This window comes from Somniosus microcephalus, chromosome 24, assembly GCF_052327205.1.
Source record: "Somniosus microcephalus isolate GS21.2 chromosome 24, FLI_Smic_1.0, whole genome shotgun sequence".
In the NCBI taxonomy this organism is placed as follows: domain Eukaryota; kingdom Metazoa; phylum Chordata; class Chondrichthyes; order Squaliformes; family Somniosidae; genus Somniosus; species Somniosus microcephalus.
The window spans coordinates 38,082,197-38,100,349 of NC_141010.1; the positions used below are offsets into that span (position 1 = coordinate 38,082,197).

The 18,153-nt window shown below is 43.4% G+C and overlaps 1 protein-coding gene across 10 annotated transcripts in view; it reads left to right on the forward strand.

The window, feature by feature from the left end:
- raraa (retinoic acid receptor, alpha a) overlaps window positions 1-18,153 on the forward strand; it is a 602,035-nt gene that overhangs the window by 356,078 nt on the left and 227,804 nt on the right. For 8 of the 10 annotated variants that reach the window (XM_085966524.1, XM_085966522.1, XM_085966525.1 and 5 more), the window contains one exon: window positions 15,716-16,269. In XM_085966524.1, coding sequence (XP_085822650.1) covers window positions 16,095-16,269 — 175 coding nt within the window. In that variant the 5' untranslated portion in view covers window positions 15,716-16,094. Of the gene's footprint in view, window positions 1-7,821; window positions 8,074-10,930; window positions 11,074-15,715; window positions 16,270-18,153 lie in introns of those variants that run through there. The other 2 variants (XM_085966531.1, XM_085966529.1) reach the window with 2 other exon arrangements.

Sequence of the window (18,153 nt, forward strand, 5' to 3'; positions counted from 1 at the left end):
TGCTGTTGCCTTTTCTATTTTTTTTTCCTCCCAACATTTTCCTTCCATGCACTGGGTTTGTGGTTGGCAAGTATGTGATGCATCAGAAAGTCTCTTGACATTTATGATTACAAAAACTGAATGTGGCCACAAAACAAATACATTCAAACCAGATATGAGCAATGAAAGTTGTAAAAAGTATTTTATGAAAAACAAGAAGAATCACTGGGGAGTAAGTCGCAGAGGTTAAGGCAGTCCTCTCATTAACACTGCATATGTTGTAAAAGCTGCCCTCCATTATGAGGAAATGCTTCCCCAGGCACAGTTTAAAAGAAAATATATAGCACATTAATATTTAATCCAAGTCTCCTGGCCAATTTTCTTTCCCTACAACATAATAGGAAATTTTATTTTTAATGCCAGTCCTTTTTTTATGCCAATTTTCTTGTCCTCCCCTCCTTTCCTGAAGGCATTGATTCCTTGCTTTCGTAACTCCTTACTGGCACATGGTTTCACTGGTCCTGGGTGTGTTCTTTTACTTCACCCAAGTGGCCATTATGCGATAGCCAAGCTAGTGAGTGTTGGCAGGCCATTGAGTCACGGGGTGGGGAGGGGGGCATTACAACCGAGTCCAATCCACTCCTCATCTGACATCACGTGTGCACTTCCAGCAAGAGCCAATAGATATCACTCGAGAGTGGGAATCGTAGTCAGTGTTCCCCTCTTAACCTGGAGAAGCTACGGCCAATTGTACCCGCCCCACAACAACGGAATGAGATCTGCCGAGTTAGGACAGGCGAGGAATTGAATCTGGGGCCGCCTTGGTCTCGCCGCTACTCACTGGATTAATCATCGGGAGCCAACGAAGAAATCGTTTTTTTTTTAAATTGAAACAAAGCCACGGTGCACTGTTGCAACCAGACACGGTGCTTTTTGTGTGCCTATTTTTAAATCCTTTTACTTTGAGCAATTTCAGGAATTTCTGTTATTTTTAATGGTAATTGACCAGCCCATTTTAATCTTCATAGGGAAGCAAAATTTTGAATCAAACTATACATAATGTGATGTGTTTAATACAGCAGGGATCAGGAATCACTCAAGTTTATCAGTGTCTGTTGTTATTAAACTGATCCAGCATGGCGCCACATTCCTTACAACATTTATCCTGGATAGAGGCCCACAGGTAATGAGGGATGCTGCCAGTGTACAGTATGTAGCAGAACTGGAATTAGAATGGGAAGTTTGGCTTCACGTACCTTGAGATGTTTTATGTGCAGTTTACAGCCTAAAAACATAATTAAAATATAGATCAGGATTTCTGTACTTTGGAAGTGAATTGGACTGGAACACTGAAATTTGATCCAGTGCCAGGTGAAGCCCAGTACCCGCACAGCTCTAAGCAGGTGTACGGCAAGAAAAGACAGCGTGTGCGCCACTGAATTTAACTCTTTGAGTACTGAGTTTGGGTTTGTAAAATAATTTTTTTTCTTTCATGTGACTTTGGCATGTTGGAGCATTGGAGCTAAGTTGTGGTACGCATTTAAGTGGTAGAAGAAAGCTTGATGTCTGAAATTCCCCAAAGACCAAACTCCCAACCGCAAGCCTTACATTGTATTTACAGCTCAGAAATAGGCCATTTGACCCAACAGGTCCATGCCAGTGTTTATGCTCCACAGAAAGCATAAACGCCTTGACTCAAAGAAACATGCAGAACGCGGGTGGCGGGTGGGAGAGAATCGGGGGGCTGAGTAACTCCAGACTATTCTTCCCTCTGTAACTTCCTCCAGCCCTACAACCCTCAGAGATGTTTGTGCTCCTTCAATTCCTTGCACATCCCCAATTTTCATCACTCCGCCGTTGGCGGCCGTACCTTCAGCTGCCTAAGCCGTCAGCTCTGGAAATCCCTCTAAACCACTCTGCCCCTCTACCTGTTTCAACCGTGGCTCAGATGGTAGCACCTTCGCCTCTGAGTCAGAAGGTTGTGGGTTCAAGTCCCACTCCAGAAACTTGAGCACGAAAATCCAGGCTGACACTCCAGTGCAGTACTGAGGGAGTGCTGCACTGTTGGAGGTGCAGTCTTTCGAATTAGATGTTCAACTGAGGCCCCGTCTGCTCTCTCAGGCGGATGTAAAAGATCCCACGGCACTATTCCGAAGAAGCGCAGGGGAGTTATCCCCGGTGTCCTGGCCAATATTTATCCCTCAATCAACATCAATAAAAAACAGATTATCTGGTCATTATCACATTGCTGCCTGTGGGAGCTTGCTGTGTTTCCTACATTACAACGGTGACTACACTTCAAACAGTATTTCATTGGCTGTAAAGTGCTTTGGGACGTTTGGTGGTCGTGAAAGGCGCTGTATAAATGCAAGTTGTTGTTGTTAGTTACACCTCCTGGCTACAGATTGGCAGAAAAATGCTTGCCAAGCATTTTATTGGACTCTTTGTTGTCTGGCACAGAGACCCAAGCACAGGAATGGGGAATAAGATGTAAGGTATCTTACAAATTTGTGATTGTTTTACAAATTATTTCTTGCTTGGAATGTATCAATAGAATGTGATTAGAATGTGGAATTTGCTACCACAGGGAGTAATTGAGGTGACTGCATTTAAGGGGAAGCTAGATAAGCACATGAGGGAGAAAGGAATAGAAGGATATGTTGATGGGGTTAGATGAAGGGTGGGAGGAGGCTTGTGTGACGCATAAATGCCAGCATCGTTCTTTTGGGCCAAATGGCCTGTTTCTGTGCTGTAAATAGTTCATAGTACTTGTACATCAAATGGTGATGATGTTGGATGTAGAAAGGCATATCCACCGTCTTTAATTTCAAACAAATATAACTCAACATTGGTTTCCCTGCTGCTGCTGTCAGTCAGAGGGATTCAGAGAGTGACTTGAGCGGAGCTGTTTTTTTTGCTCTAATAGGAAAATCAGCTCCCAAAATTTTTAGTGATGCAAGTTGATCTCCCATGACATTGTATACAGGAAGTCACAACCAAGTATAGTCTTCTGGTGAAACGGGGTTAAAGGGCAGAGTTAATTGGATCAGGGCGTGTAGATATAATTCAGATCCCAGTTTAAAGCCATACGTTCTGTCTTTATTTTTTATGTAACACTTTGATTTTATATCATTGTCTCTAATTAAATAGCAAAACTTCTGGGGGAAAGCAGAGAAGTGGAGTTGGTTGAAACATAGGAGTTTCCTAGCAGATAAGGGAATTAGGGGTTACGGGGAGAGGGCAGGGAAGTGGACGTGAGTCTAGATTCGGATCAGCCATGATCCTATTGAATGGCGGAGCAGGCCCGAGGGGCCGTATGGCCTACTCCTGCTCCTACTTCTTATGTTCTTAGATGCAAAACTGAGGCAGTGCAAAGCCATCACTGCCAGGGGGATGTAATTACAGTGTAACAAGTCTACTAGGGCAGTTGCCATTATAAATGTGGACGTAGGAATATATAATGGAATAAGGTTGCAGGAAGTAGGTGCAGATGTAAATGTTTAATGTGTTAGTAGATGTAGTTAGCCAAAACAGTTAGGTGACCAAATAATGCATGAAAAATACAAGTGACTGAATCAGAGCACTGTATAAGACCAGTGTTCAAGGAAATCCCAAAATGTTCCTGTTGGTTCTATAAGAAACTTGAGCTGAAAATGCAACGTGTGATTGTTCAATTAAATAAATTTGGACTTACTAGGCAAAATAATCCAGTTCCAGGGATGAGATCAAATGATGGATGGAACGGGCATGTCTCTGGTGCTGCCACTTGCAGAGGGTCGTTGTGGGGGGCCTGTACTGGGCGTAGCAATTATTGGCCATGTGTTGCTATGGGAGCACTGAAAGGAAGTCTTCTGAGTGATACTCTGTGCTTTCGTACCTTGTTGGAACCATTATGAAGTCAATAATTGGTTTATGTGCAAGTTTGTCAACAGGAAGTTCTTGCCTGCGATAGACTCCTGACTAATGGAGCCTTTAACTGGTAGTATTCTTTGGTTATACCTAACATATTGAATTTTGGTGGAAGAATGCTGCTGCAGTCCTCAAAGGGTTAAAGGTCATTGAAGGATTGTTAACATTTCAGTGAAAATTCAGATGTTATTTTAGATATTACAGTAAGGAGTTGAAGGACAAGCCAATAGCTATTTAGTTTCAAAAGGTTAAGAATTTTTCTTTTAATGAAAGGAGTCTGTAGTTGGGATTGTCTCTTGTCTAGTCCGTCTGCGCCATTCATCTTCTCCATTACTTTGCGCTGCTTGTCACATCTCATTCCCTTTGTTGTTGTAACAGATGGGTTTGATGAATCTCTCCTCCACTCAAGAAGGTCACATTTGATTAAGGGTTCAGACTTAACTCCTTTAATCAACAGAAACATGAGGATATTGATTTTTTTTAAAAATAAGATAATTCAGAAAATCTAATAGTTTGTCACCTGGCATGTGGTTTTATGTTTCTGTCCCTCTGTTTTGTATTTCAGTAGAAATGCAAGGGATTCTGTAGTAGTTGAACTCCTTAGTACAGCAATAATACATGTGTGTGTGTTTAAAACAGAATGATGGACATCTTAATATGTTCACTTAAATTAAAAACACTCAACAATGCTGTTAGTTTGTAAAATGTTGTCTTTTCAAGCTTGTGTTTTGTCTAGAGACACTGGAAGTACCGGTGCCTACAGATCTGTTACTGGTGGTAGTTGTACTGGGAGCAATTTGAGTTGATGAATTAAGACCATCACACAAGAACCATATTAGCACAACACTAAGAGATTTTGACTTAAGTGTATTTTTTTCTATACAGCAGTGACGACACTGAGATAAGTTTTAAAAGAAATAATACATTTAACCCAATTTCAACACCCAACAAGAAGGGATTTTGTTTTCCTGGTCGGAGAGACAGGCGAGGAAAAGGTTGTGTTAAGAGTGAAAACGTGTACACTGGAGGTGGAGGGTTCACAGATCCCTTTCAAGTCAGACTGTACAATTCCTCAATCTATGATGTAAAATCTATGAGGACTGATGCAGTGTTACTGCATTGTTCCCTGTAGCTATCTATCCCTTGGTGTCCATACATCCTGGTAATGGATGTAATTAGGAACTCCTGCCTCAGTCAGTTTAGCAGCAATATTTTTTTCAAAATGAGCCCTTATCATCTCCTGTGCGCTGTGGGACATTTCTGGCTTATTGCTTTGATATACACCAGTGCCTGTTGCGACAGGTAGTAGCTGAACCACACTTGTCTGGCTGTGAGATTTACCTATTCAATGTCAAAAGGCATTTTCAAAAAAAAAAATGTTTTAATTTGGCAACTTCCCACTCCGCAGGGCTCCATGCATAAGGAGCACAAGGGAAGCTGTTCTCCAGCCTGTCTAAATGAAAAATGACTGATGATTGCAAATTCCTGTAAATAGTAGTCTCCATCCCTGAACTCCTTCTGTCATGACGGTGCACACTAGTCAGATTTGAAATATTTTCTCAACTGAAGCAAATGAAAGTTTTTGGATCCGTCTCTTGTTGCAGTACGTAAATACCCTAACCTGATAAGCTAATTCCTGAGCTGTTTGGACGGGTCTGCTCCAGGCCAGGGATGGCGTTACCAAGAGTCATGGTGTGGAGATGCCGGTGTTGGACTGGGGTGGACAAATGTAAGAAGTCACACAACACCAGGTTATAGTCCAACAGTTTTATTTGAAATCACAAGCTGTCGGAGGAAGGAGCAGCGCTCCGAAAGCTTGTGATTTCAAATAAAACTGTTGGACTATAACCTGGTGTTGTGTGACTTCTTACAGTTATCAAGAGCAGCAGAGTGACATGCTGTACAGTACAATTTAATGGAAAGCTCCTTGCAATTTGCATGCGGAGTATTTCATCGTACAGCTTTGTGTGGAACGGATTGTTGGCAGTATCACCAGGAAATGTTCTGTGTGGTAATTTAATATAATTACATCTGATCCTGGTCCTGGGTGAAGTACTGGAGGCACCCAGTACCTGTGGAAATGTATCTCAGCAGGAATTAACTGCTCTTGGCCAGGGTGGCAATAGGTGTGCTGTGATTGACACTTTGGCTCGGGAGAAGAAAAATCAGCCAAGCTTCCTGCTTGCTATCCAGTGACCCCTGCTGGAAAGTATGCCTGCAGGGATGTTGGAGGAGGATGTTTGCTGTCTAGGTTCACACATGAAGAATGGTTACTTGGACGAAGTACAAAAGGAACCCAGTCCCGTGGAAATGTACCCCAGCTGGAGCCAGCACCCCCAGGAGAGGAGGAGAGAAGATATCTTTAAATAATATGCAAGCCACATAAGCTGTGGTAGTGTCTCCAGAACCAGCTCATTACAGTATAGGGGTAAAGTGTAACAGGTTTTCTACCTTCTGTGACTAAAATCCTTAACTTTTTGTGAAGTGTAATCCACAAATATCTGTAGAAGTGCTCATCCTGTCACAAAAGTGTTCCTTAGTATTATCTGTAAACATTTCCATATGGATTACTGGCGGTAATGGTTATAGTATGTGGAATATCTCGACTGGCTTGGTTAGTGTCTATAGCCCGGTATAACCTTCCAGAACTTCTGTTTGGCAGCAATCCTGTTTATTTTCTCCTCTCCTTTCCTCAAGGCACTGGCTTGTACTCAGCTATGGCTAGATAGGTGCCGGACACTCTCAGTAACTCACCCAAGGGACATCAAAGCTGAGCCCAAGCCTGTTTTCATTTGATATCCATATACATGCACTTTCCAGTGGGGCTATGGATGGCAATCGAGAGTGGAAACCTTGGATGGGGCCCCTGCTGCTGTGTAAACCCCAGGAAGTGTACCTTTCCCAACTTAACATTTTGCAAAAGCATCCATAGCTTCCTGGTGACCAGTACCTCCTTCAAGGCAACTGTACTATACTGATTCTCCAATTTGCCCCAGTTCTGCTTGCAGTCTGATTTAGTGACTGTTCTGACCCCACACTCAGCTGTGACCTTCTGGGATTCGTCCTCCTCAAGCCTCTGAAATGCCTCTGGTTTTATCTCAAATGTTACTTTTCTCCCCCTTTTGCCCTTGCTACTATGGGATGAAGGCAACAAAGGCATAGAAGATGAGGATTGGGAGGGCGACATCTTGTTGCTTAGGAGGCAAGATCCATAATAAAATGAGTGTATGCATGATGCTTGCAGGTAATGGAGCCCTGAAGGATAGGGCAGGGTCCTACTCTAATTAGTATTGATATAGTGAAGGAAAAATCCTTAATGAAAGAGTGCTGAATTTTGAACACCTTCATTTGTCTCTCATTGGATATCTCCAGCCAGGCTTGGGAAATTGTTGGGAAGGAATGCATGGTTTGAACCTGCAGTCCTAACTCTCTATTCTGCAATGTGACAGCATAGTAACCCACTATGCCACAAAGCTGTTTAATATATTTATTATATAAAGAAAATGCACATGCCAAAATTCTGAGTCTGGGCCGCCTGCAAGACACCACGCCCACCGCCAGTATATATTGGAAGATCACGGGCCTACTGCTCATGATTTCCAGCCATTAAAGTCAATGGACAGAAAATCATGGACAATGGGCATGTGTTTTTCTTGTAAGTGTTGGCAGTGGATGAGATCCCTAACTGGTGGTCCACACTCCGAATTTACCAATCAATACCAGTGACTCTTGGATGTGTGGACTTTGGGCATGGGCAGGCTCAGGTTTTGTCTGCGGTGCCTTCCACAGTGAAACAGCCCGCTGCTGCTCACAGCCTGGGCTCACGCATGAAGAATGCCCTTTGGGTAGGGCATTGGAGGTCTGCCAGTGCCCATGCAACCACAGTCAAGAATTGGTGCCTTCACAAGAGGAGGAAAGAAAATTGTATTTAAAAAATGCACATCGCGCACTAAGTGAAGTTTTAACTTTTTAATGTAGTGCATGTTTGTGGGTCACAGAAGATGGTTATTACTGTGGACATTTTCCAGCATATTTAAATCCTCTAACAATTTAACTCCCACACTAAAGACATTCTAGGGGCACGTGACTATGAAAGGATTTACTTTGCTATAATTCTTGTGACGGTTCAGATTAAAAAACCTACAATCCTGTGAGAGCAAGAGAAGTAAGGGAGCGCAGCAGAAGGTAAGAACACAGAACAGAGACAAAAAGCCACAGAAACAGGTGACAGGATAGAGAGAAAAAGGAGGAAAAGAAAGGAAATGGAAGAGCTGAATAGGGAAAATAGGAAAAGTAACAGTATGTGAATGAAATCCTGCAGTCTGTGTGGTCTTTCTGTGAAAATGTGAATGTGCTTTTTGATTTGTAGTCATGCAGAAGACTTGCAGGGTTGGAATGATCTTAGGAATATCGCGTGTGTGTTGAGGAGGACTGCTTGGAACCTGATGAAAAAAGAGAACAACTGTTTTTATTTTAGGCTTGCTGTCTGGATCCTGGTCCTCATGCCGCCCTTCATCAAGTATTGCATTTTTTTAGAGGGAGATTTCCTGAATCCTAGACTCGGCACTGTTTTTCCAGATTACTTTACTTCATTAATTAATAATAATATTTCATACTGTCACCCGCCTAGTTCGTGTTTTCCAATAGGAACTAATGGAGACTCCGACCAGTCAGCAGTGTAGTCTCAAGCTTTTCCTGCCTGTGTGCAGCTGTACTCTTGTTTTCTGGAGCAGTGAGGTAACCGTCTTATGTGTTTAACCCATATTATTAATCTGTGAGGCCTAAATGTTGATTTGACCTCTACAATATCCAACTGTTCCAAGGCCAGTAATTTAACCAGCAACAATCAGATGGCTGCACAACATCCGGTCATTTTTATACTGAGTAAACTTTGCAACCATTTGCCCACAAGAACTGCTGAACTGTTAAATAAAATCATGGGAAGCATTAAAGAGTGTTGCCCTGGGACAGATCGAAGATGATAAAGAAAAAGCTGAGGGAACTTAGATCTAGTTGTGAGAGAGCATGGAGCTTGTGAAGAAAGGCCACATATATTAATAACCGTGTTAACATGAGTTTGTTTGAGCCAATGGTTGTTACCCCAGTCATTGTGGTTTGAGCCTGACCACTTCCAGGCCAGCAAAGACTAATACCCTCTCAATTGATGTCATTGCTATATCGCTGGTCTGGGGCTCTGACCTAATACAGCACTCAGAAATAATGTGGCAGTACATATGGAGGCCATGACAGCATTTTTTTCTGCTTCCTAATTCTACCAATTTTCTCCCCACCACCACTCCTCTCCTGAAGGCAGTGACTTTTTGGCTGGGGTACAATTCCATGGGCACCATTTGCCTTCCGGTTCCTTGCTCCAGTGGATCAACATTCACTGTGTGTGAACCTAGATAGTGAGCAAGATGTTTGACCATAGGGGACACCACAGTTGAGCACGACCGTGTCCTCATCCAATGTCACTCCACAGTCACTGGAGAGGAATGGGGACCCTGGATGAGTTCCTCTCCCCAGCCCAGCAACACGAAAGGTGATTGCAGCATCCTAGCTGCTGTCCCAGGTGAGATCAGTTAGCTCATCACAGACCGGGAACTAAATCTGAGTCTGTCTGGTTTAGTACTACACTGGGTGGCCCCTTCATCTACTAGATTATATAGCGAGTGTGGCTGTTTTAACCGTACAGTCAGGCCTAACCTGAGCTCTAAAATAATGGGAGATCAAGAAAATATTTTCATTAATTAAAGTACCTCTCATGGAAAGTCCAATTTTATAAAATGTTAAATGCATAAATATTGAAGATCAACTTTGTTCTACTTATTTAAAAAAATACTGCAATTCAGTGGTGATCCATGGAGCAGTGTGTCAATGAATGATGTACTGGGGCAGACATTCCTATTACTGCACATATTGTGTATTGAATTGCATAGAGGAAAACTGAGTGGGTAGGATTGCATGGTGGTAATGGAGCCAGCCCAATTATCGAGCAGTGCAATCCTCCCCACCTGATTTATCTCTATGCCCTGTGTCCAGGTGATTCAAAGCATCCAGGCATAATTTTCTCCACTGTGTTTGGGACTGAAATACTGTATTAAGGATACCTGTCAATCTGCGGTATTATTAAAAGGGTAGAATTTAGTTTGGTCCCTTCGGTGTCAGTTCCAGAGTTTGCACGCTGCTGCTCTCAGTGCTATCTAATACTTGGATGGCATTATTAAACTAGAGCAGATGAAAGATACATCAGTGTCCTTTCAACATTAATGGCTGGCTACTATCAGCAGCTGGTTGGTTGATATTCAGTGGTCAGTGAGGCATGTTCCTATCAGCTACCACTGTGCATTCTACATCCCCATAATGGAGTGCGAGGCAGTCTACATCAGCATGGGCTGTGAAAGAGCTTCAGTATTCTAAACAAACTAACAACAGTTGAAGCTGCTGATACAGCACATCACCGCTGCAAATGATAGATAAAATGACAAAACAAAATCCTGTGAGAGCTTCTACCGCCCTTGTTGGAACCGTGCATTGAGAGAAGCTTGTATTCTTGTTTAAAAATATAGCAGTTTTAAAAATAACAATGTATTTGGTGATTTGCCAAAAATAAAAATTTTCAGGACAGAAAATAAAATAAAGAACTTAGCATACTTTGTGACTATGTTTAAACATTGGTAAAATGATTTGAAAATGAAAACCATTGACAAGTTTTGTATTCCTAATTAGAAAATTACAAATGCTGCCAATTTTAATTAGAGTACAGAACAATTATGTTGAAGACAGTAACGTGTCAGTTAACAACCTGACTCTTATTTTGTGTACACAACATAATGTCAGAAATCCTAATGTTAAGAAAGGACAAAGTTTCTGAGAGTCTTGCAAGTTTGTGACTGAAAGCCATAGTTATCGAGTCATAACAGCACAGAAGGAGGCCATTCGGCCCATTGAGTCCATGCCGGGGTTCACACAAAGGAACGTGTGCCCTTTTAAAAAAATTTAAATGTAATTATCTGCATCACTTTTGGCAGTACTGTGATGTTAATCTCACTTTTTTGTTTACTCTCAGGGTGAAACCAGCCTTCAAAAAAAAATATCTATGTTTCAGTCATTCCCTTGAAATTATCCTCATTGAATCTGGGTATATTGCATGTTTCCTGGGAAGCAACATTGGGCTGCAAATAGGTGAGAACATGCAGCTGACGTTTCCTCAGTCTCCCTATGTCCAAAATAACAGGCCCTGGGACTGGGGAGTATCTTTTTTAATTTCCATCGCACTCAGTTTTCTTCCATCCCCTCCTGCTGACGCTGACTCATGCTAGGATACTGTTTTACTGGCACGAGCTACAATCCAATACTTTGTTCAAGTGACCGATGTTTATCTGTGAGCCTCGGCGGAGTGGTAGCTGGCAATTCGACCTCAGGGTGCGTCACAGCTGAGCCCGATCCTCTCCCATTCTCCACATTTGCCCTTTCCATGATTAGCCACTGAATAGCAATCAAAAGTTAATAACCTGGCTCTTTTTTCCCTCTTCCTAGTCAGTTGTACTGAGGCCCATTGTGGCTACGCAATGTGGAGCACCATTGAAGACCCAAGGGAAGGGGTACAGCTACGCTTATCAATCAGTATCATTTTCCAATTGTTGCATCATACCATGATTAATTAAACCAAATGTTTGTAGTAACTCATAGGGGATAGTACATTGAAACTTTGGAGGTATAACAGCATTTGTGTGAATGAACAACACAATTTCATCCCAAAGGATTGAGTTATATGCTGCGAGGCATTGGGTTTTACAACGCCCATGTTCATCTTATGAGGCTTATTCTGGAGTGAACCTGCTGTGGGTTAAGTTTGAAAATGAATTTGCTTTATAAATTCTCCTGGAGTATGGACCCGTGATATGGTCCAGGATATAAAGTCCCACTTCCAGGCGCGGGATTTATCCCAGATTGACTCTGAAATTAGTGATCAGGTGTAAAGTGTTTCTGGATTTAGGATTTTGTAGTTGGTATGATTTAGCAGAGCAGTTGCAGAAACCTTTACAAGGTAAACAGCTAGAAATGTTTCTGTTTCAAAGCTCTCCCCTCTTCCCCCTTGGTTTCTGTTGAGCTGTGGAGTGGAGATTTGCATCAGTCTGTGAGAAATGGTTGATGTAAATCTGTGGATTGAGACCGAAGTGCAACGGTGCACTGGCAGGTAATTAGCACCTCCTGGCATGTAAACCGACTGAAGGCTGCCTTCACTTGACCCAAACGGAATGTGATAGTGCAGAGTGCACAGGAACCTGTCTATGGTCCAACTGCAGGAAGTTCTGATGTGAATTCCTAATCCATTTCAATATGGTCTCCCACCTAGACTTCAAATCCACTTGCTAAAGCATTTGCAACGATTAGGGTTACCTGTGGAAAGATGGATTTAACTACATGGATTTAGATGCAACAACAACTTTCATTTATATAGCATCTTTAAAGTAGTAAAACATCCCAAGGTGCTTCACAGGAGCGTTATCAAACAAAATTTGACTCTGAGCCACATTGAGATATTAGGACAGATGACCAAAAGCTTACGGAGATAGGGAGGGGCGAGGCCATGGAGAGATTTGAAAACTAGGAGGAGAATTTCAAAATCGAGGTGTTGCCAGACCGGGAGCCAATGTAGGTCAATGAGCACAGGGGTGATGGGTGAACGGGACATGGTGCGAGTTAGGATACGGGGCAGTGAGCACAGGGGTGATGGGTGAACGGGACTTGGTGCGAGTTAGGATACGGGGCAGTGAGCACAGGGGTGGTGGGTGAACGGGACTTGGTGCGAGTTAGGATACGGGGCAGTGAGCACAGGGGTGGTGGGTGAACGGGACTTGGTGCGAGTTAGGATACGGGGCAGTGAGCACAGGGGTGGTGGGTGAACGGGACTTGGTGCGAGTTAGGATACGGGGCAGTGAGCACAGGGGTGGTGGGTGAACGGGACTTGGTGCGAGTTAGGATACGGGGCAGTGAGCACAGGGGTGGTGGGTGAACGGGACTTGGTGCGAGTTAGGATATGGGGCAGTGAGCACAGGGGTGATGGGTGAACGGGACATGGTGCGAGTTAGGATACGGGGCAGTGAGCACAGGGGTGGTGGGTGAACGGGACTTGGTGCGAGTTAGGATACGGGGCAGTGAGCACAGGGGTGATGGGTGAACGGGACTTGGTGCGAGTTAGGATACGGGGCAGTGAGCACAGGGGTGGTGGGTGAACGGGACTTGGTGCGAGTTAGGATACGGGGCAGTGAGCACAGGGGTGGTGGGTGAACGGGACTTGGTGCGAGTTAGGATACGGGGCAGTGAGCACAGGGGTGGTGGGTGAACGGGACTTGGTGCGAGTTAGGATACGGGGCAGTGAGCACAGGGGTGGTGGGTGAACGGGACTTGGTGCGAGTTAGGATACGGGGCAGTGAGCACAGGGGTGATGGGTGAACGGGACTTGGTGCGAGTTAGGACCCGGGCAGCAGAGTTTTGGATGAGCTCAATTTTATGAAGGGTAGAACATGGGAGGCCGGCCAGGAGTGTGTTGGAATAGCCAAGTCTAGAGGTAATCGGGGACCCCAGGGGTGGGGGGGGGAAGGCGGATGGGGGGCGGGGTGATCGGGGACCTAGGGGGGGAGGCAGGGGGGAAATCAGGGACCCAGGGTGGGGGGGGGAGGGGAAACGACAAACCTGAAAGACAAAACTAAACTTCATTGAAGTGACCAGCTGCTTTTAGTCTCCTCCGTTTGTTTTTATCAGAAGATTGTCATATCCTTCTGATCCAAACGTGCCAGGCGCTTGTAGAAATGTACTTTTGGTGGCAAATTGCTGTCCAACTTAATAACGTATTCTAAAATGTGCATGTCAAAATGTGTTGGGGTTGTTTCTGCTTTTCCCTTTGCCTCTGTACTGTATTATCATTTTTTCCTATCAACTGAACAGTTATAGTTCATATAGCTTTCTTTGATTGCGTTTGCAGACAATGAAGTAGCATCTTCGAAAAGCCCATGAACTAAGTTTCCCAACCGGATATAGACAGCAGTGTTGGATTTGTGGAGTTTAATGCATTTTATTTCACAACTTCAGCTTACTGTTGGTGATTGTAATAAGTTAACAGAAATTCCAAAGGCTTATTTGCCAGCATGCCCCTCATCATGAAAGAAACCGTGTTAAAATGACGTTGAGGCTGTCCATAGAGGAGTGGTCATATTCCTTATTTCACACTCCTGTGATTGTAAGTTGAGCCCCAGTGGAAGCTGATGTCCCTGTGTCAGGAACAGAATGCCTTAAGTTTATTTTGAATCCTGGATTTCTCTGTTGTTAACCTGAATGGAAAAAAAACCTGAGACATCCCAAAAGCGTGTGTGAAATTTATTGTTGTATATCACGTTGTATATTATATATTTCCACTATTCCCTGCTTTAACTGGAAGGGAAGGAAGGACAGTCTGTAGAAAAGGGCAGACTTTCCACACACTAGAGCAGAGATGGCTAAGGGGAGATTTAATAGAGGTTTGATAAAGTAAATAAGGAGACACTATTTCCACTGGCAGGAGGGTTGGTAACCAGAGGACACAGATTTAAGGTAATTGACAGAAGAACCAGAGGTGACATGATGAGACATTTTTTTACGCAGCGAGTTATTATGATCTGGAATGCACTGCCTGAAAGGGCGGTGGAAGCAGATTCGTTGGCAACTTTCAAAAGGGAGTTGGATAAATACTTGAAGGGGAGAAAATTGCAGGACTAATGGGAAAGAGCAGGGGAGTGGGACTAATTGGATTGCACTTTCAAAGAGCTGGCACAGACAGGATGGGCCAAATGGCCTCCTCCTGTGCTCTACGATTCCATGTTTCTGTAATTCTTCAGTATTGCTGTTTGACTGCCTGGCAAGGAGAGGCTGCCTTGGGTAGACGTTCTCAGACCCTGTCAATGCTGATTCAGAGATTAGAGCAGCCTTGGCTAGATGTCCCCACAGGTTCTGTCAATGCTGGTCAGTGTCGACTAGGCGAGAGGGTCAGTCTCAGCATTGCAGACCTCTCTGAAGGTCCCATCAATGGGGTGTGTGAGCAGCTAACGGAAGAGAGACTTCAGTTGCATGGAAATGCTGGTTTGCTCTGCTGCTGGCACTTGCTCAATGGTGGCAGCCAAGTTTGTGCAGCCAGCAACAAAGGTTCAGGCTCACACCTTCCGCACCAGACTTATGAGGTTGCACTAAGTGGGTGGGCTGTTTATCTTTTAAAAAGTCTTCTTTGAGCAAGGGGATGTATAGTGTTTTTTTGCAATCGAAAAATCCTGATCAGATTTTGACTAAATTGTATAATTTGTTTCCCATCATCAGACACTATTGCTTTTGGAAACAAAAGTGACCATTATGTGTTCTATATGCCTAGAAATACTGATACCACTGCTTAAAGTTCTTCCCAGCAATATGTGGAGGTGGTGGGTGGGTAGGAGGAGGGGGGTAGTAGAAATTCATATCAAACTCTTATTTTTAAGAAGCCTCTTTCAATTTTTGCACATTTTAATTTGTACAAGCTAGGTCTGGTGTGTTTTTAAATCAAATGTTTCAGGACAAGAGGAATAATTATTTTAAAGACTGTAATGCAGCTCGACAAACCCCCCCCCCTCACAGACACACACACACATACACTCTTATCCTTCTTCCCGCCCCTCCACCATTCCTCCTCCTCATTTTCTGGGGAGGGCCCAGATGATTCTGCCTGCCTTTTCTACTGTAAGATTCAATTTTAAAGCTGTGGTTATTTACTGTTTCTCAACAAGTTTTCCTCTGCTCTTACAATTATGTTCTTTTCCAGTGTAAGCACACCCAGTCTGGCCCAGATTTAGAGGAGAAGAACGCCTACTCAAGGAGTCTCTGAGGACGTGAAGAGCATTTATCCCACAAGAGTTCAGCTGCAATGTGCGTTAGGATAGTACTTGGATAGATTCATACGGAACCAATGGTTGACCGTCAGGCTTGCCACCCATAAGGAATACAGACTGCCTTTTTAATTTTTCTATTGAACTGGTTTTATATAATTTTTTTTTGTATGAACCCTGCTTGTTTCTGAAATCAATTCTACACGCAAGGCTGTAATTGCCTTGGGTTTCTCTTGACGTTTCTCCTATTCGATATGCACTGATCAGCTTCGTGGTGCACATGTGAAGACCATCCTGCACACGTCTTGCTCCACCATGTCAACCAACAGCAGTTCGTGCACACCGCCTGGTAATGGACATGTAAATGGTTATCCAGTGCCCCATTACCCATTCTTCTTCCCACCGGTCCTCGGGGGCCTTTCACCACCATCCATAAACGGATTGCAGCACCAGCTTCCAGTCAGTGGCTACAGTACCCCCTCACCTGCCAGTAAGTAACACGCCATCATTCATGTTTCAGATCTGTGTTTTTAACGGTATATAGTTTGCGTGTGTTTAAAAAGTACGCTTGAAGTTTGCCTTGTCTGGAATACAACTGCGGAGGTTTTGACTTGACATAATGCATCTGTTGCAGCACACATGGCTGTACTCCCCATCCTTAGTGAATCACCAATTTGTTAGCTTTCAATTTATTTTATATTTGAAACAGTTTAGCAATGTATTTGGTTTGGGGATGCAAAATTAGGGACAGTAGGTGAAACTAACGAGGACAGTACAGGCTTCTGAAACTCTCGGGCAGGCTGGTGAACTGATTCCAAATGAAGTGTAATTGAATCTGCTGTTACGTTCTTATGCTGTCAGTGCTGCTAGTTACCAACACACAGGTCTTGTGCATCCAACGCTAACTTGCTGAATACACTAAAGCTGGCAGACAGGAACTTCATTTTGGGATTTTTGCTGGCTGTGCGACCCACACATTGGGAACGACTCGCCTTAACACAATACAAAATCAATGTGAAAGCAACTTTTTGTATTGTCCCGTGTCTGAGTGTGTTTACCTTTAGTCGTTCAGTAATCAGGATTATCAGTTTTGCTTACCCTTATTCCTAAACACAGACTAGCACATTTCAGTATTTTAACCAGATTTAACACTGATAAAACTGGACTCAAGGACAGTGAAATCTTCAATGGAGGACTTTTCTAAATATTAATGAAGTTCTACATTTCTACTGCTGCAGATGTTTGACCCGAGTAGTTTAGGGGTTAAAGCCTGTAGCCAAGATCCACTAACAGACAAGAATTGTTTCTAATGAGCCCTGTTTGGTGTTCATTTCAATGGGAAATGGAGTGTGTTCTGTTTGTTTGTTTATCTTTTAAGATATTTCATCAGCCCTGTAGGTAGCACAGTGAGACTGCACTTCTCGTTTGCATTGGGGCCCTGGGAGAAGCAGGGGGCTTCCTTCAGTTGCATTTATATTACAGAAGCTGTTCTATAATAACCTAGGCTGGCTATGTTGTTGAATTAGGTTCCCTGATCACTGATGAAGGTCTGTACACAATAGTGAAGATAAAACTGCACTGGTGCCTGTTAGGGATGGGCTTTACGCTCAGCCTCCGCATGCCCAGAAAGCTCCAAATGGCAGTGTTTACACTGCTGCCCTAGATGCAACAGGGAAAAGCATCTCTTCCATGTGGGTCTTAGCAACTCTGGAAGCAATAAAGCCATCTTGTTTACCGTACAATGCTGCTGTCAAAGACAAGACTGCCAACACTGGCAGCACTAAGTGTAATCATTAGAGGAATATTGGACAGGACAAGGGAGTTAACCCCTGCTGTTTGAAATTAATACCCTGAGATCTCTCTTGTCAACTAGGACAAAGAGGCAGAACTCCTATTTAATCCTTATTATCCAGATACTGTCAGATTAGCACTAGTTTAGAATTTTGTGAGGCTGTTTGAGACTGCTGCTTTTATTACTGATTTTTTTATTGAACAGCAGCTATCGCACTCGCTAAAGATTGCATAGTATTGTTTAAACTAAAATGATAAGATTTGGATGCAAATAGAAATGTAAATAACATTGTGCGGAGTGTAGCTTGTTTCAAACTGTAAATTTTTGCTGGTGAAAGGGTATTGAAGCACTTACCACTGAACTGTGCTGCCTGGAAGAGTAGTGGAAATCTGCAACTCTCTCTCCAAATAGCTAGGTCAATTGAAAATTTCAAAACTTGAGATTGATAGGTTTTTGTTAGGTAAGGGATGTGGAGCCAAGGCGGGTAAATGGAGTTCAGTTAGATCAAGACTGATCTGTATCTTAATGGCGGAATAGGCTCAAGGGGCTGAATGGCCTACTCCTGTTCCTATGTAATAGATG